We start from the raw sequence: 27486 nt of genomic DNA, 5'->3' as shown, positions 1-27486 counted from the left end.
GTTCCTAACTTTCAACTCATTAGTTACAGCTCATGTCATACTTTGCAGATATTAATATCGCAAATACATGACTTTATTTTCAGAAGACAAATGTGTTGAAAGACTCATAAATCTTCAGTTGTCACACTGACTTCATTAAGTTTTCTCACACAACAAAGCTACATAATAGAAACACATCTACTCACATAAGAGTGTGAATCCCCAAGACTTGTTAGACATGATTTTTTTCAAACCACATATTAAGTCATATGAACCTTCTTGATATTTTCTTGGGGATTCACATATCCTCAACTCTCACCATTTGATATTTTTTTTTATGTGAATCAAATAATAGCAGTCAAATAACTCATACAAAATTTGAAGTCAATACACAACCTAAATATCTCAACACAACCTTCTCTCCCTTCAAAATATCTATGTTTACAATACATCACATTTGAATTCACAACATAATTAATATATATTCTTATTCTTATACTATTCAACTAAAATCATATTTCAAATTCTATATATTATCAACAACATCAATTCACACGTATTTACATTTCACAAGTTATTATTCACAACATACAATATATATAAACACATACACACAACTTATAAACATATATAATTTCCTATTAAATTATCCATACATGTACATAATCTTCAAACTCATTCAACTTAAAGAAATATACAATTAAAACTAAATAAGTTTCATTTTTCTTTGCTTAACTGAAAATCTCCTTGATTAACCAAAAACAAACCCAAGAGCAAGGTGAGATTTTGCTCTATTTTAGGTAAAGTAAACATTTCGTCACTTGAGCAAAATTTAGAGTTATAGTTGATATAACTTATTGTTAAGTTTGACTTGAGTGAGAGATAGTTCGCTTGAGCAAAAAATTCAATGTAACTTGGTTATTCAATATTAACAAATCACCTTTTACAAAATAATTTCCTTATATTTTCACATGTTAAACAAGTTCCAAAACAATATGAAATGATTTCAATCGAATGTTATTAAACAAAACTTATCTGAAACTCATTATATATTTAACTCACTATATATCTCAAAGAACTTAAATAAAATCAAAATATGTTTTAATCCAATCCAAACAATTTTATCAACAACTTACACAACTATTTTATTCACAAAAAATTCACAACATAAATCAATATCTCCAATAACCTTATCATAAATCATGGTTAATATATAACAACTATCACATTCACACATTTTGTTCATTTAAAATATATATATATATATATATATATATATATATAATTTTAACAACTCTTATGAAAATAACATTCCTATACAAAATATATCATTATGACTAAGTTACATCCAAACAATAAATATCTTCTACTTTAATATGTTATCAAAATTAAACTAATTTTTCTAACATTTAAACTTTGCTTAATCAAACTTGAGCTCCCAATTTGACTACTAATATAGAAAGGATAAAATACTTTGATCAATGAGTAATAGAGATTCACCATAAAAACTCACACACAAAACCCTACCTTAAACACACACAACTCTTTCATTAAAATAAACTTTAGAAAATGGGCAAAGAAAAATTTACTCAAAAACTTTTGATTGGAAAGAAGTGTTCCTTTCTCCACCAAGATTTTTAAGGTGAAATTATATCTGTGAGAGGATGAACGACTATTTAAAAAATACAAGGAGAAAATAAAGAAAAAGTGTTTTACAAAGATAGTAGTTTAATTAAAGGAAGTTTAAAAAATTAATTTTTATTTATTTATAAGTTTTTAATTTAAATAATAAAATATTTATATTTCATCTTATTTCAATCACTTCTATTATTAGATTTTTTTTTTATAAAGTTTTCGTGTTAGGCATCACTATGCAACTTGACATCTCAGCTAAGCTGACACCTCAAGTAACAACAATCATCTGCCATCACATGAAAAAAAAATATTATTAAAAAAAGAAAAAAAAATATGGGGGGACTAGACCAAAACCCATATGTTAACACAAACGATACATAGATAGATTATACCTATTCATAAAGAATTCTAAGAACAGACTAGCTGGGAGTCTATTATACCAATGAAAAGATTCTCTATGAATAAATCCTAAATTAGCCAACTTATCAGCACACGCATTCCCTTCACGAAAAATATGAGTTACCCTAAACCTGATTGTCCCACAAAAATTAAGACAAGTATTCCATCGATTCTGAAGCATCCACGGAACATTAGTCCTAGCAGTAAACGCAGCACAAACCAAGGCAGAATCACATTCAAGCCAGACATTAGTAAGTCCCATTTTTTGAGCTTCCTCCATAGCATGTATAACTCCATAAAACTCAGCAACCAAAGCAGTTTGAACTTCAAGAAACGCTGAAAAAGCACCAATAAATTTTCCCATACTCCCACGAAAAATACCTCCACAAGTAGCAAGACCAGGATACCCCCTAGCAGCCCCATCAGTATTAATTTTGACCCAGCCTGGTGAAGGAAATTCCCATCTAATAGGAAGAGGACGAAGAACTTTACCACTACGAGTCTTAATACCGAAAAAATTAATCACGTTGAAGTCCAACATATCATTCTTCATTGAAGCTTTAGACGAATTTCCCACTAGACAAGTTAAATCTTTAATTATCGAAATAGCCTTAGAAACCCCAATCTTATCCTGAAATCTAGCATAATTCCTCATATGCCATATCATCCATATAGAAAAGGTTATCACCGCAAGCTTAATCAATTTAACCAAAGGACTACCATCACTCTTAATAAAAGAAAGTAGATCATCCTTATTAGAGAAATGAGAAGTAAGAAAAATTTGTCGTACCCAACTCCAAATATGCAATGCGTTAGAACATTCAAAAAATAGATGTTGAATAGATTCCGCTTGCTTTTCACAAAGCGAACACATAGAACATATATGCAAACCCTTATTCTGAATATGTTGATCTGTAGGAAGTCGCCCATGAAAAATTTTCCAGAGTACTAGAGTTTTGGAAGGCGGAATAGATGAAGACCAAATGAATTTACCCCAACCACCTGGAACTCCTGGTTCCAAGAAAAAAGTCCTAGCCGATTTAAGAGTGAAACGACCAGACTCATTTAGAATCCAATTAGGAATATCCTGTTCCTCTCTAATCATGATATGATTAAAAAAAAGAGGCATCTGCTGTAAAGAGAAGGGAATATTTCAATCACAACCTGTCCAAAATTGAGAGACTGTATCCGGAATGCTAACACCATCAGATAACCCTACAATATTTGCTAAAGAAGTAGTATAGCACCATTTATCATTCCAGAAATTAATAAAAGAACCTGTACCAACAGTCCAATAAGTATAGTCAAGTATGGTAGAATAAAATTGCTTAATTCCAGGCCAGAGAGAGGAAGATCTATAAACTGTTCGAAATTCATATTTTGATTTAAGAACCCTGGCCTTCAAGAGTAAAGACCAAGGTTTGTCGCTATAAGCAAAGTTCCAAGCAAGCTTAAGAAGATATGCATTATTTTCATGATGAAGATTAATGATATTCAAGCCTCCATCCTCAAGAGGTGAACAAATTTTCCCCCAATTAATGGTAGCAATACCTTTTTTCAGAATATCACCAGTCCAAATAAAATTCCGACACCACTGCTCAACTTGCTTAATAAGTGAAACAGGCCACTTATACATATTAAAACTATAAGCTAGAAATCCAGTAATCACTGTATTGACCAGCTGAATTCGACCCATCATGCTAAGAGATTTACCTTTCCAAGATGCTAGCTTCAATTTAACTTTATCAGCCAAAGGTTGAAGAAACCGACACTTTGGAGCACCAACAAAGATAGACACTCCTAAATAATGGAAAGGCAAACAACCATGACTACAGGAAAGAATATTTTGAATTTTGGTGACAAATCTTGGAGAATTATCCATGGTGAAGAAACTACTTTTAGAGTTATTAATATATTGACCAGAAAAATCACCATATGTTTTAAGAAAAGAACTCAAATTTCTAAGAGACTTAATATCCCCCCTACAAAAAATAAATATGTCATCAACATACAAAATATGAGAGGGAGTGAGATAACCGTGCGGACTGGCCATATTTAAAATCTTCTTATCATTCACAAGCTTAGAGAGACCTCTACTAAGAACTTCCTCTGCAAGACAGAAAAGTAAAGGAGACAATGGATCACCTTGTCTTACCCCTCGACTGCAAGGAAAAAAACCCACCAAACTACCACTTATTCTTATAGAAAGCATAGCTGAACGGAGAATTGTACTAATCCAACCGACAAATAAGGGATAAAAACCAAAGCGTTTTAAAACTAATAATAAGAACTTCCAACTTAGAGTGTCAAAAGCTTTATGAATATCAACTTTGTAAGCCACATTACCTCCTCTAACCTTTTTAGAAAGCAGGTTAATAGCTTCAGAAGCAATACCAATGCAATCCTGAATCTGTCTACCCTGCACAAATCCATATTGATTGGGAGAAATGATTCTAGCAGCCACAAGTGCAATCCGCCAGTATCTTAGAAATAATCTTAAACTTGAAATTAGCAACAACAATTGGCATGTAATCTTTAATGGAATCAGCACCCTGAACCTTTGGAATAAGAGATACCACATTACTATTCATTCCAGGGAGAACCCAGTTTTGTTTAAAAAACTGTTGAACAGCATTGCAAACATCTGTCCCAATAATTTCCCAGCAAGAATGATAGAAAACACCACCAAAACCATCAGGACCAGGAGCACTATTACCGTTAAGATTAAAAACAGCATTTTTAATTTCAGAGAAATCTGGACACTTAATCAACATCATATTCTCCTCAGAGGAAACCATCGCAGGAATATAAGTACCAATAAAATCTTCCATATTATCAGTATCCAGAACATTAGAAATAGACTCAGCATAAAGATTTTTATAAAAGTCCAAAATATGATCCTCAATGATTTTAGGATCCTCTGTAACCTCATTATCAATCCGTAGACGATGAATCCCACTAGAATTATATCTCCTTTTGACCACCGCATGGAAAAAAGAAGTATTTCGATCTCCATCCTTGAACCACAACATCCTAGCCCTTTCTTTCCAAAACAAATATTGACAATGAAGAGCATGATCAAGCTCCTCCTTAGCAATCTTTTCTTGACAGAGAAGTCCGTCACTATCAGACAAACTAGCAGTCTCTAAGCTTTTTTGAATACCAAGAAGGATGTCCTGCTTAAGAAGAACTCCATTATGAACATTACCAAAAGAATTTTTATTCCAGTCTCGGAGCTCAAGTTTCAACCTTTTTAACTTATGTTGCAAGATAAACATAGGACAACCAACAACCTGATTAGCCCAAGAATCATGAATAAGCTTTAGACACGAAGTGTCCTGAAGCCACATCGAAAAGAAACGAAAATTGCTAACCTTCCGCAAAGAATTACTAGCAAGACTAGCAAGAATAGGGGAATGATCAGAACAATTTTTAACAAGAACCTGATAAGAACAAGATTCCCATTCATCCAGACACACTCCATTACATAAAGCCCTATCCAGTCTTCTGTGAATTCTATGCAACCCTCTCCTTCCGTTACACCAAGTATAACAAGATCCAATAAAAGGCATACAAGAAAGATCATTAGTATTAATCCAGTCCAGGAATTCATTACAAGAAACCTGATTAGGAGCCACCCCCCCTTTACAGTCATCCGCTGAGAGCACAACATTAAAATCTCCCAGAATACACCAAGGCCATGTGAAGAAACTAAGATCCCTCCATAAAAATCGTCTAGACAAGTATGTGGTAGCACCATAAACACCTGCAAAGCTAAAACTCTTATCCTCCAGACGACAAGTTACAGAGATAAATTGATCATTAACTAAGAAATTTTGGACAAGATTAGGAACCGACAAACACCAAAGCTTAGCAACTTTATTAACAATAGGAGACGTAGCCACCAAATGCATATTAAATTTTATAGTAATTTCTATGAAAGTCTTCCTCAACAAAATTTTAATAGATTAGTCGAATATACTACTAGAAAATCATTAAATAAATATTAATTTTAGAGACAAAAAATAATTAGTTGTTATATTTGACTAAATTAGATAATAAAACATTGGTAGCCAATTAGATACCTACTTAAAAACTATTTATCAATAATAAAAACTACTTTAGATATCAATAATTGTTTTAATCTCTAAAATATTATCTAATTTAGTCAAATATAATAACTAATTATTTTTTTTCTATAAAATTAATTTTTATTTAATAATTTGCTTGATAATAAAACTATACTATATCAAGATTAAAACCTTTCACTATTACATTTAATAACTATAAAGATATTATCGTCATGCAATTAAATTGTTGCAACTAAAATTTTTATTTATTCTATTTTGTATGAATTTTGCTCCTTTGAGATCCTAAAGATAACTTAATCTAGCTTAAAATTAATAATGCAGGCACACCATAGGCTCGCACATTAATACTATGTTAGGAAAACACTAATCCTATATATTTATTTATATATTCATATAAATACGATACTATTAATAATCTTTACATCTATCTATATATGCAAGTAAAATAGGTTGCAACATTAATCTATGTAAAAGTACACTTTTTTCACGTAATACTAATTATTGCACTTATCAAATATTATATTATTAATTTAATAATATTATTAAATGAATAATTAATTATAATTTTCTTTTATTTCACAATGCTTTTAATATGAATCTAATTAGATGCATTAAAAATGTAAAAGGTTTTTAAATTTATCCTTCAATCATATATACTTTGAAAATCCTGTTAGTAATTTCAAATTCAAAATTATATTAAATTTTATAAAAATTACTTTAAAAGTCTTACATTAACTTGTATAAAAAAAATTCGACTAACAAGGTATTCAATTAGAATCTTCCAATACTAAATTAATCACCGTAATGATTGGCATATGGAATTAAGTTGTTGCAAATTTGTCTTCTAATAGCATACCAAAATGAAACACATTAATATTATGTTTAATTCATATGAATATTCAAAGCTTAATTGATATGAATATACAAAGCTTTATGTAATTAACTTGAAAAAAAAAATTACTATTGATATAATTTTTAAAATAATTATTAAAAAGTTAACAAGTTTGTCACACATCAGTAAATGGATGGGTTAATCAAGACTCTTAAAAGACTTTTTTTTAAATGTGTTTTGTTTTTATTATGTATTTTTTGAATAATTATATTAGTAATTTTGTTTTTTATGTGTGAATAATGTATGAGTATAATTTTTTTTTAAGTTTATGTATTTTACATTCATTCCATAACTTAAACATTTAAAGAAAATATTTTATAATATAATAATTGATTATATTGCATTACACAATTTATTCACATTAATAGACAATTGATTATTTCATATTATTATTTTATGAGAACAAACTATCTTAAATAAAAATGGATTATCATAGTTTTGTTTTTTTTTATTTTTTTTATAAAAACTTTCATGTTAAACATTATTATGTAACTTGATCTCTCAGTTAGACTGACACCTCAAGTAACAACACATTTGTTATCATATAAAAAAAATATTATTAAAAAAAGAAAAAAAGAAAGAAAATACAAAAATATGAAAGGATTAGACCAAAACCCATATGTTAACAAAAACGATACATAGGTAGACTATACCTATTCATAAAGAATTCTAATAACAGACTAGGTGGGAGCCTATTATACTAATGAAATGATTCTCTATGAATAAATCATAAATTAGCCAACTTATCAGCACACGCATTCCCTTTACGAAAAAAATGAATAATCCTAAACCTGATTTTCCCACAGTAATTTAGATAAGTATTTCATCGATTACAAAGCATCCAATGAACATTTTTCCTAGCAGTAAACGCAACACAAACCAAGATAGAATCACATTCCAACCAGACATTAGTAAGCCCCATCTTTTGAGCTTCTTCCAAAGTACATATAACTCCATAAAATTCAGCAACCAGAGCAATCTAAACTTCAAGAAACACAAAGAAAGCTCCAATAAACCCCCACATACTCCCACGGAAAATACCTCCACAAGTGGCAAGACCTGGATATCCCCTAGTAGCCCGATTAGTGTTAATTTTAACACAACCTGGTGAAGGAAACTCTCATCTAACAGGAAGAGGACGAAAAACTTTACTAGTACGAGTATTAATACCAAAAAATTTAATCATGTTGAAATCCATCATATCATTCTTCATTGAAGCTTTAAATGACTTTCCCACTAGATAAGTTAAATCTTTAATAACCGAAATAGCCCTAGAAACCTCAATCTTATCCTGAAAATGAGCATAATTCCTCATATGTCATAACATCCAAATAGAAAAAGTTATCACAACAAGCTTAATCAATTTAACCAAAGGACTACCATCACTCTTAATAAAAGAAAGAAGATCATCCTTATTAGAGAAATGAGAAGTAGGAAGAATCTGACGAACCCAACTCCTAATATACAAAGCATTAGGGCATTCAAAATATAAATGTTGAATAGATTCATCATTCTTTTCACAAAGCGTACACATAGAATAAATATGCAAACCTTTATTTTGAATATGTTGATTTGTAGGAAATCGCCCATGAAAAACTTTCCAAAGGACAAGGCGAGATATATGAGGACCAAATAAATTTACCCCAACCACAGGGAACTCCTGGTTCCAAGAAAAAAGTCATAACCGATTTAAGAGTAAACCGACCAGACTCCAATTAGGAATATCATGTTCCTCCTTAACCATGATATGACTAAAAATATGAGGCATCTGATGTAAAGACAATGGAATAATCCAATCACAACCTGTCTAAAACTGAGAGACTATATCCGGAAGGCTAACATCATCAGATAACCCTGCAATGTTTGCTAAAGAAGTAATAGAACACCATTTATCATTCCAGAAATTGATAAAAGAACTTGCACTAACAGTCCAAGAAGTATAATCAAGTATAGTAGAATAAAACTGCTTAATTATCGACCAAAGAGATGAAGATCTATAAACCATTTTAAACTCATATTTTTATTTAAGAACCCTGGCTTTCAAGAGCAAAGACCAAGGCATGTTGCTATAAGCAAAGTTCCAAACAAGCTTAAGAAGATATACATTATTTTCATGGTGAAGGTTAATAATCTTCAAACCTCCATTCTCAAGGGGAGAACAAATCGTATCCCAATTAACAGTAGTTATGCCTTTCTTCAGAATATCGCCAGTCCAAATAAAATTTCGACACCACTGCTTAACTTCTTTAAGAAGAGAAATAGGTCATTTATACAAGTTAAAGTTATAAGCTAAAAGTCTCATAATCACCATATTGACCAACTGAATCTGACCCATCATGCTAAGAGATTTACCTTTCCAAGATGCTAGCTTCAATTTGACTTTAACAGCCAAAGGTTGAAGAAATCGACTATTTAGAGCATAAATAAAGATAAACACTCCTAAATAATTGAAAGGCAAACAACCATGACTACAAGAAAGAATATGTTGAATTTTGGTGACAAATCTTGCAGAATTATCCATGGTGAAAAAACTACTCTTAGAATTATTAACATATTGACCCGAGAAATCACCATATGTTTTAAGAAAAGTACTCAAATTTCTAAGAGACTTATTATCCGCCCTACAGAAAACAAAAATGTCATCAACATATAAAATACGAGATGGAGTGAGAAAACCTTGCGGACCAACCATATGTAGAATCTTCTTATCATTCACAAGCTTATAGAGACCTCTACTAAGAACTTCCTCTGCAAGACAGAAAAGTAGAGGAGATAAAGGATCACCTTGTCCAACACCTCTACTACAAGGAAAAAAACCCACCGTCTGCCATTTATTCTGATAGAAAGCATATCAGACCGGAGAATAATAATAATAATTCAACCGACAAACGAGGGGTGAAAACCAAAGCGTGTCAAAACTAATAGTAAAAACTTTCAACTCAAAGTGTCAAAGGCTTTATGAATATCAACTTTGTAAGCCATGTTACCTCCTCGAACCTTTTTAGAAAGCATGTTAATAGCTTCTGAAGCAATACCAATACAATCTTGAATGTCTCACATGCACAAACCCATTTTGATTAGGAGAAATTATTATGGCAGCCACAAGTGCAAGCCGATTTACCAAAATCTTGGAAATAATCTTAAATTTAAAATTAGCAACAACTATTGGCCTGTAATCTTTAATGGATTCAACACCCTAAATCTTAGGAATAAGTGATACCACATTACTGTACATTCCAAGGAGTACCCAGTTTTGTTTAAAAAACTGTTGGACAACATTGCAAACATCTGTCCCAATAATTTCCCAACAGGAATGATAAAAAACACCACCAAAACCATCAGGACCACGAGCACTATTACCATTAAGGTTTAAAACAACATTCTTGATTTCCAAAAAATCAGGATATTTAATCAACATCATATTCTCCTCAGAGGAAACCAGTTTAGAAATATAAGTACCAATAAAATCTTCCATATTACCTGTATCCTGAACATGAGAAATAGACTCAGCGTAAAGAGTTTTATAAAATCCAAAATATGTTCCTCAATAAGTTTAGGATCCTCAATAACCACATTATCAATCCGTAGACGATGAATCCCACTAGAATTATTTCTCCTCTTGACCACAACAAGGAAAAAAGCAGTATTTCTATCCCCATCTTTAAACCAAAGCATCTTATCTCGTTCTTTCCAAAACAAATATTGACAGTGAAGAGAATGATTAAACTCCTCCTTAGCGATCTTTTCTTGACAGAGAAGTCCATCAATATCAGACATACTAGCAGTCTCTAAGGTTTGTTGAATACCAAGAAGGAGACCCTACTTAAGAAGAACTGCATTGTGAACGATTCATCTCTAGGTTATGATGAAAAGATATATTTCAAAAGCTTTTTACTCAATATAAAACGTGTTCCGTTTACAACTTATTTTTCACATAGGTTGGAACAATCACTACAGGAAAAAATGACTTTAACGAAGGTTATTTAGCGGAGGTTAACATAATCCTAGGAATTGATTTAATTAATGGAAGTTTTTTAAACTTTGTTAAGTTCCAAAGATTATTTTAAAACCTCAAAAAATAACGAAGATTTTTTTAACCTTCATTAAATTTCAATGGTTTATTTTAAAACCTTAGCAAAATAACATAGGTTTTTTTAACTTTGATTAAATTCCAAAGATTTATTTTAAAACTTATGCAAAATAATGAAGGTTTTTTTAACTTTCAGTAAGTTTCAAAGGTTTATTCTACAACCTCAGCAAATTAACATAAGTCTTTTTAACATTTAAGTTTTAAAAGTTTATTCTAAAATCTCAACAAAATAAGAGAGGTTTTTTTTAACCTTCGTTAAATTCCAAAGATTTATTGTAGAACCTCAATAAAACCGTCCATATTTTTCAAACATCAATAAATAAATATAATTAAATCTATTTATAGATAAATAATTAATATATATATATATATATATATTTAATATATTTTATAATTATAAAATTATCTAAAATTTTGAAAGTGTAACTTTACATTACAAATAAGTTTTCTAAAGTTTCAAAACTTTATTTTAAAAACTCAGCAAAATAACCTTAGATAATAAGTATTTCAACAACTAATCTTGGATAATAAATATTTTAATAGTATTTGCATATTTCTTATGATTGATGGTAGTTGGTTTATATAATTCCTAGTTTTTTTGTTACAAATTCATACATAAAAAAACTTGACTTATTTTGTTTTAGCTTTTGATGTACGTATATAATATTTAATTCTCATAATTTTTAAATATTTTAAATTAAAGCCTTTATTTTAAAATGAATATAATAATTAATTCACTGTGAAAGTGAGAAGTGATAAAGTTAATTTCTCCTTGCAATATGTTCTTGCATTCTTTAGCTAAGAACACACATGGCTTTGAAGCCCACATCTGATAGATAATGCAATTATTTAGGATATATAAAGCAGTGATAAACATTAATTGTTGTTGAGCTATGTAATAGTGACTTGTGATCCAAGTTGAGGTTGTATGATGGAAGAAAAAATATTGGAGTAAGAAGAAGATAGTGCAATATTGATTCCTTACTAGGACTGTCGTCGGCAACCATTGACCAATAAGTCAGGAATATCGTTAGAGATGGTGGAAAATGGGGTTGAAGATTTTGGAACTCGTGGTATTCTACGAAAGTTTTTAAACTCATGGTATTTAATAGGAAAAGACTTTTCCTGAGGTTTAAAAAATCTCAGAGAACACGTTCCCCATGAAAATTACAATCATAGATAAATGACTTAATAAAAGTTTTAACCTTGGATAATGTAAAAATAAACTCGTTAAAATTATTTTTTTTATATTTTTTTCTTGTAATGTATATGAACCTAATAAATGATGGAGCTTGTGTCTCGTTTAAATTTGAAATGTGGTTTTACAAATTTTAATGCAAAAATAAACAAGGAAAAAGTTGTTGTTTGGTAAATAAAAGTATTTTTATGTTCTTTATAATCTAAACATGTATAAAGTTTATATACATTTTTTTAGTTTAAGATCCCCTAGAATTGAAATTTTTAAAAAAAATATAAATTAAAATTAATTTATGAATAAGTTGGAAAATATTTTTTAAGGAAGTTAACATGAAAGAATCTGTAAGAAATAATTAATATATACACTAATTTTAGTTTAAAAGCTAGCACAATTTAATATTATTTTTTTCCTAAAACTTTTTGTTTGCAATCCCTTTCGAACTGCTCAAGCCAAATCGCCTGGATGTTGTACCTATATTTGCTACCTATACTATATGGATACGTATCCTTACAGTTTAAAAATAAATAACAGCACGAGGGAGTAGTTCAATCTCACTTTATATATTTTATTTTTATTTGTTTTTCCATTAAAATTAAGTTTAAATAAAAATTTAGTCAATGATTAAAATTAAAACAGTTCAAAAATGAACTATAATGATCTTGGTAAAAATGTAAATAAGTTTAACATATTTAATCAATTCATTATTTATATATTATCAAATATTTTATAGAATGAATGTTTTGATTAGTCTAATAAACTATGGTTAAGATATTTTCTAAATCATTCGGATATCATATAACTCAATTTTATAAAATTGATTTAAAATAAAATTTACATTCATTTATATATTATAAAATATTTTTATTTTCAATATCCTAGTTAATTGATCTCAAGAAACATAAGTTTTAATTTTTTTAACATGTATTTAATTACTCGAACACTATAGAAGCTACACTTTGGAGTTAATATTGTATAACAATAACTTTAATTAATTCCTTCAAGTATCGAACTACCTCATTGTAAAATATGTGTTGCAATTGTAATTACAAAGTCGACAGAATATGTGTACTGGTGGTGGCTATTTATCAGAAGGTTTCTGAATGCTTCTGATGATGATGTTCCGTCATTGGTAGACAAATTTCTTTATGACACAACTAATACACGTAAATAACTACATAATGCATTGATGTTGCTCATGCTCACCTACTTCGCTTAAGTTGTAAAGACTTTCTATTAAATAGAATAAACAATATATGATATTTAAGTTTTGAAGTTTCGTTTGATTGGGTCATGAGATAAGATAAGAAGCTTGGATTTTGGAGATATCCTATAAAACATTATATGCATATATAGTTGTTTTGCTCTCACACTCAAAGTTTCTGTTATGTAATTAGGATTGAAATGTACACTAGTGTGAATCAAGACGAAATGAATGCGGCTATTATAAATTTATAAGGGCGGTTGTATAGTCGCATTTGATAAACGTGCACTTGTCAATTGAAGAGATAAGAGTGTGGCTATATAGCCGCACTTGAAAATACCATTTATAAGTGTGATTATTTCTTATAGCCACACTTAGTGCCAAAATATTAAAAAAAATTCAAAAAATTTAAAACACCGTCAATCTTGTGTGAAGGCAACGTTGATGAAGAGTGGCACGGGAGTGCCAACAACGGCAGCGGAAGCGGCGACGGACAAGGAAGCAACGACGGAGCAAACCAAAAAACCCACAAGAACCCACGAAGACAATGAAAGAGTACTGAGCAATGAAAGAAACCAAATAATGTAAGAAAAATGAAAAAAATTATACATGAAGAGTGGCATGGGAGCGTCAGCAACGGCGGCGACAGATAGGGAAGCAGCGACGGAGATAGCCAATGAAATAGTGCTTCGAGACCACCAATGCAAGGAAAAAATATATATAAGAAAAACGAAAACATTTATGCATATATTTGTGAAGAGGAAGAGGAAGAAAGAGAGCTCAAGAAACTTACATTGGCACAAATGGAATGCAGATGCAGCAGAAGGAGATGAACTCAAAGTGCAAACGCAAAACAAAAGCAGAGACAAGAAAGAAAGTATGAAATAGTGTGTGGCACGCTTCAAAATTTAAGGTAAAAAAGGATTTACGTATGCGGCTATTTGTCTAGCCGCATTCGTAAATCAAGTGTTTTGATTTACAAGTGTGGCTATACAAATAGTCGCATTTGTAAATCAAGCGCTTTGATTTACAAGTGCAGCTATTTGTATAACCGCATTCGTAAATCAAAATAATTTAAAAAATGTCACCGTGTTTTTTACGAAAGCGGGTAGCGCAAAAACCGCACTAAATAAAGAGTACTATTTTATTTTTTTCACTAGTGTTCATGTTAAAATATTTTCAAATTTCTTCATTTTGACTTCACTAGACGTCAATACTTCATTTCTTTGGAAAGAACTTAATGCATTTTTTATTTATGTCTTTTTTATTTTTTTGTCAAAATATTGTTAGTATAGATGAATATTTTTTTGAGGTTATCTAATAATATTGTTTAACTTTGAAACACTTCACAATGTATAACATCTAATAGTTGGTGTGTGTTATGTAGTTAGATATATTTGCAATTATATACTTGAGTTTAGTATAGAGTTGGATTCATATATGGTTATTGATAATACTTGAATTGTTCATGTTTTTACAGGCTTGTTGTATTTTCTAGGTGCTTCTATCTTTTTTGTTTTTGACTTTTAATATAAATTTGTATTTTTTATAGTAAATAAGAGTTTTAATGAATTTTGTATAAAAATTGTATATTTTCAGCTGAAATTTTTGTATAGACCATCTAATCAATTGATTTGATTAAAATTTTTGTAAATATCCTTTTAAATTGATCTTTGTTCCCAACTTTTGAAGCATTAATTGGATCATGAAGATTAGAAGTACTAAGGTAAAAGGAATAAACCACTCAAAGTTGCTAAGCAGAAGAAGCATTAGACGGTCTAGGAATTGGAAGTCACTCTAGTATATGATTTCTTTGTAAAGTAGATTTTCTTAGGCCACTTTGATGTAGTTGCTTAGGCCCATCCATTTGTATATTGGGTGGGAATGTGGGTTACTATAAACAAATCAAAACATAATCAGAAAATTATTTTTCTCCAGATAATACACGATACTAAAAATAGAGTATTTGAGATTTTCAATTTTTTAAATTGTTTTTGTTTAGAAAATATTTAAAGATATTAATAATATATTAAAAAGACATTTGCGGGAGTTAATTTGAACAAATTTGTTTATGAAAATGTAAAGTTTAGAGATATACAAAAAAAAGTCAAATAGAGTCATTCTACAAAATGCGCAGATTGAAATATTTTCGTTTTTGGATATAATATTTATTTGATTAAACATGTTTTTAGTAGATATATACTCAAAAGATTTCATTTAAGTGTTATAGTAAAAAGCATAAAAAGCATGTTACTCGTTCAACATATTCATCAAACCATCTACCATGACCAATTCTATAGATCATTAGAGAGTTTATTGTATATTGCAACTATACAAAACATAGTTATAGAACCTTCAAAATTTAAATAGACCATTTAGGTTTTTTTTTTATCCTGAAAACATGAACTCCTTATATGATCTTTTGGTCATCAAATCGTCTAGTAGGCTATAAACCATCTAGTGTCTCAATAGACCGTTTAGAGTTTTAACATATGCAATGCATGTTATGTGGACTAGATTTAGCTTTTCTGTTAATTTTTGTTATCATCAAAACATAAGAACATAAGTGTCACATATGATATTCTACTCATTGGACATCTAATGGTTCAATAGATCTTTAGGGACTTAATAGACTGTCTAAACAGATCGTTCGGGGTCTCGGCAATGAGTACCAAACCAAAGTAGTGGTCTTCTTGGTTCAATACAAACTTTAATGCATCAACTCGAATGTTTCTTTTAAAAAAATTTATGGTTAAGACCCCTTCTGTTAATGAGAGGAACTATTATTCCCTCACGAATTGAAAAAATTAAATCAACTTACTCAACAAAGAGACTCTTTATTAAAGGAATTACAAGAAAACTTGTTGAAAGCCTAAGGTCAAATAAAATGATATATTGACCGTCACCGTTGGGATGTTCAGTTAGAAATAAAGGATTGGGTGTATCTCAAATTGCAACCATATAAAACGAGACCTTTGGTTAAAAATTAGAATGAGAAGTTGAATCCACACTATGGTAACCTACAAAATCTAAGGGTGTTTCTTTCTGCATCCCGTCAAAGTTCTTCCTACACCCCATCAATATCCGAAAAGACGATTTCACCCTTTTTTTAAAAAATGACTTATGGATTAGCTTTTCTGAAATCTTTCTGGACACCCCTTTCCAAAAATTATAAGTGTATTCCGAAAAATATTTTCCAGAATTTTCAGAATGGATGTTTGGAATAAGATTTTCAAAACGTATTACACACGTTCTGGAATGTGTTTTCTGGAAGAAATTTTCTATAATATATTACATAAAGAGTTTTTCATAATGAGAACGAATTAGATATGATATTTTGATCATTTCACATATTTGATGGAGTGCAGAAAGAACTTTGACGGGGTGCAAGAAGAAACACCCAAATCTTAGCGAAGGTTGGAGCGGTAACGTATCAGTTCGAGCTCCCACTTTACTCTAAAATCCATTAAGTCTTTCATGTAGGGCAAAGACTTCCTACACCTAACAAATTTTTCAAACTCCAAAAATGCCCTTTATTCCAAAAATAAAAATCTATAATTGAAAATAATACATTCCGAAAAAGTAGATCTGGAACAGAGTATTATGTTCTGGAAATAAAAATCTGAAAACAATCAAAATTCCAATGAATAAAAAAATCCGGAATTGAAAATAATACATTCCGGAAAAATAGATATACGTAGTCATTTTTTTAAGGGCATTTTCGTCTTTTCCTCTGGAATTGAGTGCAGTTATATGGTGCAGGAAGCAATTGTGTTGGATTGTAGATCAAAAGGCAAGACTAGCAGGAGATTCTTGTCAAATGGGAAGAGTTACTAGCATTTGTAAGCAGCTAGGACAAGGTAGTTTTTGTAATAGTTGAACATTTTCCACAATTTCACCTTAAGGACAAGGTGCATCTTGATGGGCCAGCTATTGTTAATACTCAGTACAAAGATCTATGAAAGAAGAAATAAGTGATAGAGAAATACAACTATTTGATTTAATTCAAGTAGGTGAGAGTTTATTACTTGTTGTACAATTGTATACAAAGTTCTCATTTGTCATGTGAGAATTCTCTTCTTTTACTTTTCCTGAACCAGTTTCTATTAGCAGACCACGGAATGACTGAGAAAAAAGAACATGAAAGGGATGCAGATGCATATGACTAGGAGGAGACCACCTTAAAATATAAAGTCCACAATGATTAGATTCTTGATGTTTTGACCATATTCATATTGTTGAGTTTAGTTTACTATTCTAAATCACTTGAATGACAAGAAGTTTGAACTTCAGGTACCAAAAAACTAACATAACATTCAAATTGCTAGTTAAAATGGAAAAGGATGAGCACAATTCTAGCTCATCTCCTCTCCCTCACAACGCCTACAAGAATTGTAGAAAAGAAAATAACACAACAAGATTACAAAATCATAAATAACGTGAGGCCACTATAACTATCTTCACCCCATTTTCCAGGTCATAGCAAAGTTTTTACCCACTGGGATGTTCAAGCCCTTCAAAGCAACCATCACAGTTTTCTTCTCTCCTTCTCCCTCACTGTTCAAGTGCTCATGTTGTGATGTACTTATATTCACACTTGGCACACCAGTCAGAGGCTTTCCATCTATCTCAAATGAAGACACTGCTCCAGTTCCATCTAATCCCAACACTGATATAGCGTCAATAATCAAACCTTTATCCAAGGCAAACTTGCCCTCTTGGACATCTGACCAAACTTTCACTGCTCCTTGCTTCACAGTTGCATAGAGATCAACATAGGTTGAATAGCCATTTCCAAGGTTCATGTCTGGTAATTCATCATTATCAAGGAAAAGGTTCCCCTTAGCCTCTCCTTCGGCTGCCCCCGAGGGGAAGGTTACGATAAGGGTGAAGGGTGTCATTCTGGCCTCCTTGGAAACCAAACCACCCTGCTGCATAGGAAGAATGGTATTCTGATACAAATGCACATTGACAACATGCAGAGGAGCATCAAGGGTAACATAGACACCATCCTTTGATGTAATGGTCTGAGTCCAATCAAGCAAACTGTACCAGCTACCAGGAGCAAAGAGTGCTTTAACTTGTGTTTTTCCCTGCTCAAGCACTGGAGAAACCATCAGACTGGTTCCTAGCAAGAACTGGGTGCTAAGGCCATAACATTCAGTGTATGTTGGAAATGAGAAGAAAAGAGGTCTGGCAATTGGGGCTCCACTGACATGAGCTTCGTAGTTCAGGGTGTAAAGGAATGGAAGTAGCTTATACCTTATACCCAAGGCATTTCTAGCAGACTCAGCCACTGACTGCCATTGGTAAAGCTCCTGTCTAGGGGAGTAGTAGTTTGCATGATCCCTTGAGAAGGGGTAGAAAGCCCCTACTTCAATCCATCTATTGCATAGTTCTTCAGTAGGCTGTGGATAGAAGCCACATATATCTGAACCCACCATTGGCACCCCAAATATGCCAAAATTGAGCATTGTGGAGATAGAGTACTTCAAGTTCTCCCATGTTCCCTGATTGTCACCTGTCCAATGTGCAGCATATTTGCCTGAACCGACATAAGTGGAACGGGACAAAATAAAGGGCCTTTTTCCTTGAAGCCCTTGAAGGCCCTTGTGAGTTGCAGCGGATTGTGCGAAGCCATAAAGACTGTGAGCATCATACTCTAAAACACCGTTATAGTGGTATGCACTAGTAGCTATAGTTTTGTAGCCAATAGGAGCTTTTATTCCTGAGGCATTAATTTTGTATGGAGGATCGTCCCACCTTGTGCTAGTGATGTTCTTGCATTCCAAGCAACATATCCATCCAGGTCCTGTTCCAGTAGGGCACTTTCCCTTGGGAATTTTGCACTTTCCAGAACAGAAATTTGATACCTCGTTCATGTCGATCCACAGGCCATCAACAGGTACAAGTTCATGGAAGCGGCGGATCTCATCAACCCACCAAGAAACTGTCTTTGGATTGAGAAAATCAGGGAAGTTTACTGCCCCAGGCCAAACTTGAGCCAAGAAGGGTTCCCCGTCATACTTGATAAAAACATCATTAGCTAAACCCCTTTGATATACACCGTAGCTGGTGTTAACAGCAATTCCAGGGTCAATAATGACAACATATTTCATGCCAATTTTGTGTATCTTGTCCAGGAAGTTCAAAAGCTTTGGACGAGGGTAATTCGCTGGATTGAGTGTGAAGTCCTTTTTCCCATCCATGTGATCATCATCATTCCAGATCACATCAAGTGGGATTTGAGCCTTCTTGTAATTCTCCACAACATCCTCAACCACTGAGAGATTGTGATATCCCCATCTGCATTGGTGGAATCCTACAATACCAAATACGTGAAAATATCAGTTAAACTACTCAGAAAGAAAAATCCAGATACCACTTTCAACTAGTTCTGGAATAATAAGGATCAAATGTTATCCCCCCTTTAATGAAACAGTGTCATGTGAATGATAATAGTTAAAATACTGTTAGAAAAACTTCAGGCACCACATCCAAGTAGATCTGGAACAGTAACATCAAATGCTACCCACCCCTTTCATTTAATATTGACAAATGAGGTAGTGTCATGGGAATGATATCAGTTACAATACTTTTAGAAAAACTTCATGCAACACATTCAGTTAGATCTGGAATCGTAGGAATGAAATACTACCCACCCTTTTCATTTAATTGACAAAAGAAGTAGAGATAGCATCAAGTGAATAAAGCAAAGTATAGTTTAAAGAATGTCTGCCATGAAGAAAAATAGATTGTAAAAGCAAATTTGAGAGATACAAGACAAAATCTCTCGTGCTTTAATTTCACCCAATTCCCTACACTTTATAAGCTCCTGTCTCTCTGCTCCACTCCTCTCCCCGAATGACAAATATACACACAGACAAAGCATGAATCCAGAATTAGTTCGTAGAAGATTAGATAACAATGGCCATTTGGATCAGTGCAGCACCAGGTTAAAATTGAAGATGAAAAGTCCTTGGATCAATTTTAAAATTGTATTGAAAACTCATCCATGAATTTTTCACTATAATCATAACCCTATTGTAGTAATTGATCCTTTAATTCCATTTATCAAGAAACATTATCTTTAAAAGGACAGGAAATCTTTTGCAAGGTTAGTGCTGTTATTGACCCATAATCCCACAGATATCAGTACGATCTTTCTCCCAAGATAAATAAACAAAGTGATATACCACGTCTATGCAATGATAGTCACAGACAAGGACCCACAGATTGCTTTGTAGAAATATGTAACAAAGGTCAAATTCTTGAATCAAAAGTTTATTAGAAAAGAGGAATTCTTTTATATGGAAAAGTTAAGTAAGCAACTTTTATGTGGCACCTTATCTTTCCATGTGGACCTGAAGGGTATTAAATTACTCAACTACTAAAATTGGACGTACAAAAGTTATTCACGACCCAATTCATAAAAATAGTGATTTATCATCAAAATATCTTTGCAGACCCAACTTTAGAAAACAAACCAGAACATCCCAAATTATTCAATATACAGGTAAGCTAAAGCAGAAAACAGCTAACTGGAAAATCATAACTCTGCATTCCCAACTGCATTATGCACACAAACCAAATAATCTCAGAGTCGTGCATCAAAAAAGTCACTGAAATCAAATAATCACAGATATGAAAACTGCAGTTCCTTGCATTTTTTCAATATTGTATCATTAAGTATTTGGATCTGTCAAGACGCGGTTTTCCTAATTAATAATTACTCAAACTACCTAAAAGGATAATTTGATGTTGAATATTAAATATTAAACATTGACAGCACCCAAATGAATATCACTAATGTCATAAATACCAAGTAGAATAGGCACTATAAAAAACATAAGAGTGACAAATGAGTCATACCGAAAGCCCAGTAAGGCATAGGAGCTGGTCTTCCAATTAAGGTAGTGTACTGATCAACAACATTCAGAGGACTAGGCCCAGAAAAGAAGTAAAAGTCGAAAACACCTCCAATAATCTTGTATGTAAGAGATGTTCCTGTGTAGAAAACATCCATTCCATTGCTATTGAGCAACAGAACACCATGTGCAGAAGCCTTGCCACCTGCGTTTCTGAGATCCATGTACACAGGGTGCGATCCATACAGATCGGCATTGAGATTAATGGCTGAAATGTCAGTGGTGTACAAGGTGTAAGGGTCACTAGGGTACAACTTGATCCCATGTGGCTGTGTGTTCTCTCCCAAACCATACAAAGAGGCACTCTTTGGCAATTTGGTGGAAATCTCAAGGTACTGGTCCTTGAAAACAAGGGAACTAAAAGGGTCAGAATCAGAAGAAGAGGTATCAAAAAGGGTCTCACCATTGGACTTCCTTTTCACTACAAAGCTAAAAGGATCCGAAGTGTAGCTAAACAGAAATTCAGAACCAGAATACTCAGAGACAGTTATAGGGTTCTTCCTGAACTTCCCAATGCTTTGAGTCAAAGGTGGTGGTTGCTCCCTCGGCAAAAGGTTGTACGGAACCTCCCACCTTTGCTTCTGTGCATCGGTTATGTGTACCCTTAAACGATTATCTGTCTCGTGCCTGCAAAATCAGAAACAATTATCAAGGTCAAAATCAGAATAAAAAAAGCTTTAATCTTGTATCGGAACACAAAAAACATTATTGTTTTTCCTCCATAATTGTCTTTCGTGATACTACCATACTAAATATAAACATACTTAAAAATGACTTTTTTTTCTCTTATTGAAACACAAAAAGCATTACTTTTTCCTCCATAATCATCTTCCAGATACTAGATACCAAATGCAAGCATTTTTCTAGCAGAATCCATAAAAACATTTTCTTTAGCAGAGATTTAAAAAGATTTAGGACTAACCTCTTCCTCTAAACATTAAATTTAGAAAAATGCAGATGGATGTGCAGAGTAGTGGTTGAAGAAGTGAGACTTACTTGACATAGAACCTAAGAAGGGGAATGTCAGAGCCATAGGTTTTGGTTTTCTCCTTAACTTGGAGGATCCCTACAAGGCCACCATCAGGGGTCTCTTCAATGGAGACAAGACGGTAGCCTTGGCCAATTTTTGTGGCATTTTTGGAAGAAGAACTTGCTCCTGCTGAACACAGAAGCAGAACTAGGAGAAGGGAAGAGAGAGATATAGCAGCTAAATGGTTTGAAGACACCATAGCTCACTCTGGAGTAATGCTGCTGCTACTACTGCTACTGTGAGGGTAGCAATGGTGTATAAATAACCAGCCAAGCTAGGTAGATGGCTGATGCAGAGCAAATTACTCTCTTACCCATGTGTGTAGTTTTAAGATTCATGTGTTAAGATATGAGAGTTACTATAGAGAGAATATTATATAATTTGGTATCCAAGGAAACAAACAGTGTTACTTTGTTTCTTACGTCATGTTGTGAATAAATAATATTATGCCCTCCTATAAACACATTACTATTTATGAAAATTGTTAAATAAAAGGTAATAATATTTTATATTTTGAAATTTTGGAAACTATTTAATCCTTTCTTTATTTAGGAAATAAGATAAGGTTTTTAGTCTAAAGATGTACAATTATTTCATCTGAGTAAAGTTAGATTTTCTTATCAAATATTTTTTATGACAAAGTTATTAAATGAACAAATATATTTTATTTTTTAAATTTTTTTTTTTATAAAAAGTTTTTATGTTAGGCATCACTATCTTATTTGACATCTCAGATAGACTGATACCTTAAGTAACAACAATCATTTATCATCACATGAAAAAATTATTATTAAAAAAAAATAAAAATATATATATACACCAAAACTCATATATTAATAAAAAAAATATTTTATCTCTTAGAACTTTAAGAATAAATACATTGTTTTTTTTTATCTTAGGAGCATGCACTTTTAAACATATTTTAATGTACTAAAAATAATACATGTTTTATAAATTTGAAAAATATTTTATTAAATGTGGTTAAATTTGAAAATAAAGAAAATTTTGCCATAATTTTATCATTTTATAGCCATGTAATTATCATTATAATTAAGATTATGATTATTAAATAAATGGGATTACAAAAGTGAACTTGTTATATGAATATTATCTGGATCTGTGTTGACTATGCCTATTAAATGAATGTTACTTATAAGGATGCCAAATTAATTTGTTTTCATGGATATTATTTGTTAAGAAATTGCATTAATTAAATACAAGTATTTGTAAAAATAATATTTGATTTTTTAAATTGAGTAGGAGTGAAGATAGGTACGTATGGATTTCACTATTTTTAATGAAGTACTTATTAAAAAAATTTGTTCTATTAAGTGATTACAATAAATTTTTTATTTTCATCTTAAGTACATTATTGTATTGATTTTTTGCAAATGACCTAATTAATTTCTTTTTGTCTTTTCATCATCAACCCATTTATCAACTTACTCTCTCTCACTCCAATATAAGTTAAAAAAAAAACAATAAAAATAACAATTTTGCGTTGACGACAAAATCAAACAATAACATATTTTAAAAAAATGTCCAAATCCATTAGTTAAAACTTTATAAAGGTTTTTTAATATAAAAAAAAATTGTATTAGTGAATGGAATCTGTATACACTTTGTAGTGTCTACTTATAATGTGAAAAGATCTCTAGTTTCATAAAATAGCAAGCTGTTCTGAACATGTGACAAATATGTTAGAAGTTATGAAAAGTTTGTCTTGTTATAAAGAGTTTGTTACTCTATGCGGAAATTATGGCAACAGTGAAGTATAATGTAAGGATAGTAATGGGTTTTAAATTTGACATTAACATAGTACGAGAAGAATCTTGAAATTAAGGTTTAAAATTAAAAAACAAAAAATAATTTCTTAAAGCTAATAACATATTTTTAGAACAGTAAAATTGAATTAAATTGTTAATGATAAAAGAAGAAGAAAAAAAAAGATGTATCCGTGAAAAAGCAACGTGGAAGAAGGAGGGAGTGATGGAATGCATGTGATGGTGTGGGGAATGGAGGCAATTATCTGATGGTGTGTGGGGGCAGCACGGTGTTTGTTTCTTTCTTATGTTTCTCTCTCTGGGCCCATCTTGCGTTTGCGTCTCACGTTTCTTCTCACCCCTGCTTCAACCATTTCAGCCATCTTATGCCTATAAGGTCTTCTGATGGCACTTCAAAATAAATAAATATTTTTTTTATATTTTTTACTCCAATAAGAGATATAGGAGTTTAATATATTTATAATTAGATAAAATCACTAGTAAATCTGAGTAATTTGGATTTACTAAAAATTATTACTTAAAAATTGATTTTTTTTTACAATAGATTAGTTTGTTTATTATTTGGTAATTACCTTATTGGATATTAGTTAAGTCTAAAAGTTTGTGGGTAAAGTTTTATTGTTAATGGAATACTAACTCAATCTCATTCACCTACTTAAATACTTTTATATTCTTCTAAATTTTTATTTGAGTGTTGAAGAATATGTTGCAAGTGGATCAGTTCATCAATAATGTTCGTGAAGACTTATTACTTTCTTTCATGAAGGATGAATATTTTATTTTTCTAGTTTGTGTGAGTTTGATTATGATGTAGGAGTTTGTATTTGTCTTTTATCAAGTTTAATTGATCCAATAATGATTTCAAAATGTTTTAAATTGTTTGAAAATTGTTGATAATATTAAGAGAATTTTAATGTTGAATTGATAATTTAATTTGTTGAAATATTCTAATTGAAGCTTTTTATATACTGAAGTGAATATTTCAACTAGATGATTTATCGAATCAATTAGTTAAAATCACTTCAAATATTTTGTGAAGGTTTTTCAGTATGCTAAACGCATAGGTTCAATAGATTAAAATTCTTAAGTTTTCATAAGGTTGTTGTCTGTGAAGATTTAACATATTGAAAACTTAAATGAATCTATTGTTTTCACCTTAAGTGAAATCAACATATTGAAACAAAGTTTTAATCGATTAAAATTGTCAATTTTAGTTTTAGATAAAACTATATTCTTCTATGTTTTAAATAGAAATCAAGATTTTAAAAAAATAAGATAAGACAAAGAAATTATCCCGTTAGTGAAAGAAAACCTTTCAAAATTTGCATTTTGATTCTTGGAGAAAATCTGGTAAGTTCTTGGATCATTTTTTGTTGTGTTGAATAGTTTTTTTATTTATTTTAGTTTTCCAAAACCTATTTGTTTCTACAACAAAATTCAGGTGTAGTTGTTTTGTATTTGAATCTTTTCTGTATTGTCGTGTGAAATTAGATAGGGTTTCTATTTTCTTATCAGTGTTGTGTGTTGTGTCGTTAAATAACACTCTTGTAGGATTTAAGACTTGAGCTCTTGAGAGCCTTGTGTTATAAAGATTTTGTGACTCATTGGAATTTCAATTGGTGTGGCTGAAAAACTAGATGCAACTTGTGGAAGAGTGAACTAGTATAAAAATTACTATGTGATCCTCTTTCTTTTCTCTCTTTATGTTTTTCCATTGAATTCTTAAATTGATTCTTGTGTTCTACAAATTTTAACAAATTGATATTTTGACTAAATAAAATTTAACTGGTTAATTTTTCAAATTTATGTTAGTTAATTCAAATTTTAATTTGTTGTTTTGTTATCCGCAAATACTTTAATCTCTTAATTATTAAGAGTTTTGTTATAAACAACATTTTCAAGAAAGTTCAATTCACTCACCTCTTAAACTCACTCTATCATTCTAACAGTTGGAATTTAGAGTTGATTCTTGAAATTTATTCAAGTTTTGATCCTTGGTTTTTTGAAAATAATTGAGAATATATTGTCTTTCATTGAGGTTGCCCCTATTAACAAACCACCCATGTTTGGAGGAGTGAATTATCAACTTTGGAAAGTAAGAATGAAGATCTTTATATAATCAATTGATCAAAGTATTTTGGATGCAATTGATAATGGTCCTTTTGTGCCTAAGCATGTTGTAAATGATGAACTTGTTGAAAAATCATGGGTTGACTAGTCTGAAACTAAAAATATAAAGGCTCAATATGATTGCATGACAAAGAATATTATAACCTCTGCATTGAATATGGATGAATTTTTTAGGGTATCGTAGCCTTCATCGGCTAAGGAGATGTGAGACATTTTGGAAGTAACTCATGAAGGAACTTTAAATGTAAAAAGAGACAAAAAAAAAACATGCCCTGATACAAAAGCATGAAATCTTTATAATGCAGTAGGGAGAGACAATTACATATGTGCATAAATGGTTTACATGTATTATAAACCATCTTATTTTTCTTGGGGAAGACCTTTGACAGAGAAAAGTTGGATATCAAGGTTCTAAAGTGCTTGGACAAAACATGGAAATCCAAGGTCATGACTATTTTAGAATCACGATATTTGACGACTGACAATAGCTACTTTGTTTGGAAAGTTAAGAGACCATGAAATTGAAATGAACAAATTAAATAAGTAGGAAAGTATAGATAAGAAGGCCAGAGGAATAGCTTTGAAATCTTGTGTCTAGAAAAGTGAGGAAGACTCCAGTGAATGCAGTGACACAGAGACATTGAACATGCTAACTAGAAAGTTTGGTAAATTCCTAAAAAAGAAAGGCAGAGATAAGGTGCATTCAACAAAAATGTATAACTTTAGAAAACCTGTTGAATCTAGTTCATCTAATTTCACTTATTTTGACTGTGGTAAATAAGGACATATCAAAACAATTTAAAATAAAGCCCGATCACTCTATAAATTGGATTCAGGAGCTTGGGGGGCTTGTTTACTATCCAATAACAAAAAATAGTGATATAATATTATCCACTTTTTAGAATATGATAAAACCACCTACAAATCCGAATAACTCATTTTTACTTAAAAACCGATTTATATTGTAACAAGCTAATGAGCTTAATATTTGGTAATGACCTGAATGAATATTAATCTTGGCTCAAAAGCCTATAAATTTAGATTTATTCTCTAGGAGCACTAACTCAATCTCATTCACTTAAATGCTTTTACATTTCTCTATGTTCTTACTAACTTAAACGTAAGAGAA

General features: G+C 31.2%; 1 protein-coding gene across 1 annotated transcript; it reads right to left on the bottom strand.

Annotated features, from left to right (window-relative positions):
• Window positions 1–17779: 17779 nt before the first annotated feature.
• LOC137806315 (alpha-xylosidase 1) lies at window positions 17780–22793 on the bottom strand. Its single transcript, XM_068606353.1, has 3 exons — window positions 22410–22793; window positions 21358–22040; window positions 17780–19807 (listed from the first exon to the last, which is right to left on the bottom strand). The coding sequence occupies exons 1-3, from the start codon at window positions 22640–22642 to the stop codon at window positions 17946–17948; spliced, it is 2778 nt and encodes a 925-aa protein (XP_068462454.1). The 5' UTR covers window positions 22643–22793; the 3' UTR covers window positions 17780–17945.
• Window positions 22794–27486: the final 4693 nt, after the last annotated feature.

Source organism: Phaseolus vulgaris, chromosome 3, assembly GCF_000499845.2.
Source record: "Phaseolus vulgaris cultivar G19833 chromosome 3, P. vulgaris v2.0, whole genome shotgun sequence".
NCBI lineage: Eukaryota > Viridiplantae > Streptophyta > Magnoliopsida > Fabales > Fabaceae > Phaseolus > Phaseolus vulgaris.
This window is presented reverse-complemented; position numbering and strand designations above follow the sequence as displayed.

Coding starts and splice junctions, on each gene's coding strand:
- LOC137806315 (XM_068606353.1), bottom strand. CDS start 22,642: ATGGTGTCTTCAAACCATTTAGCTGCTATATCTCTCTCTTCCCTTCTC. Junction 22,041..22,409: donor CTTCTTAGGTTCTATGTCAA/GTAAGTCTCACT, acceptor CTGATTTTGCAG/GCACGAGACAGATAATCGTT. Junction 19,808..21,357: donor TATGCCTTACTGGGCTTTCG/GTATGACTCATT, acceptor TTGGTATTGTAG/GATTCCACCAATGCAGATGG.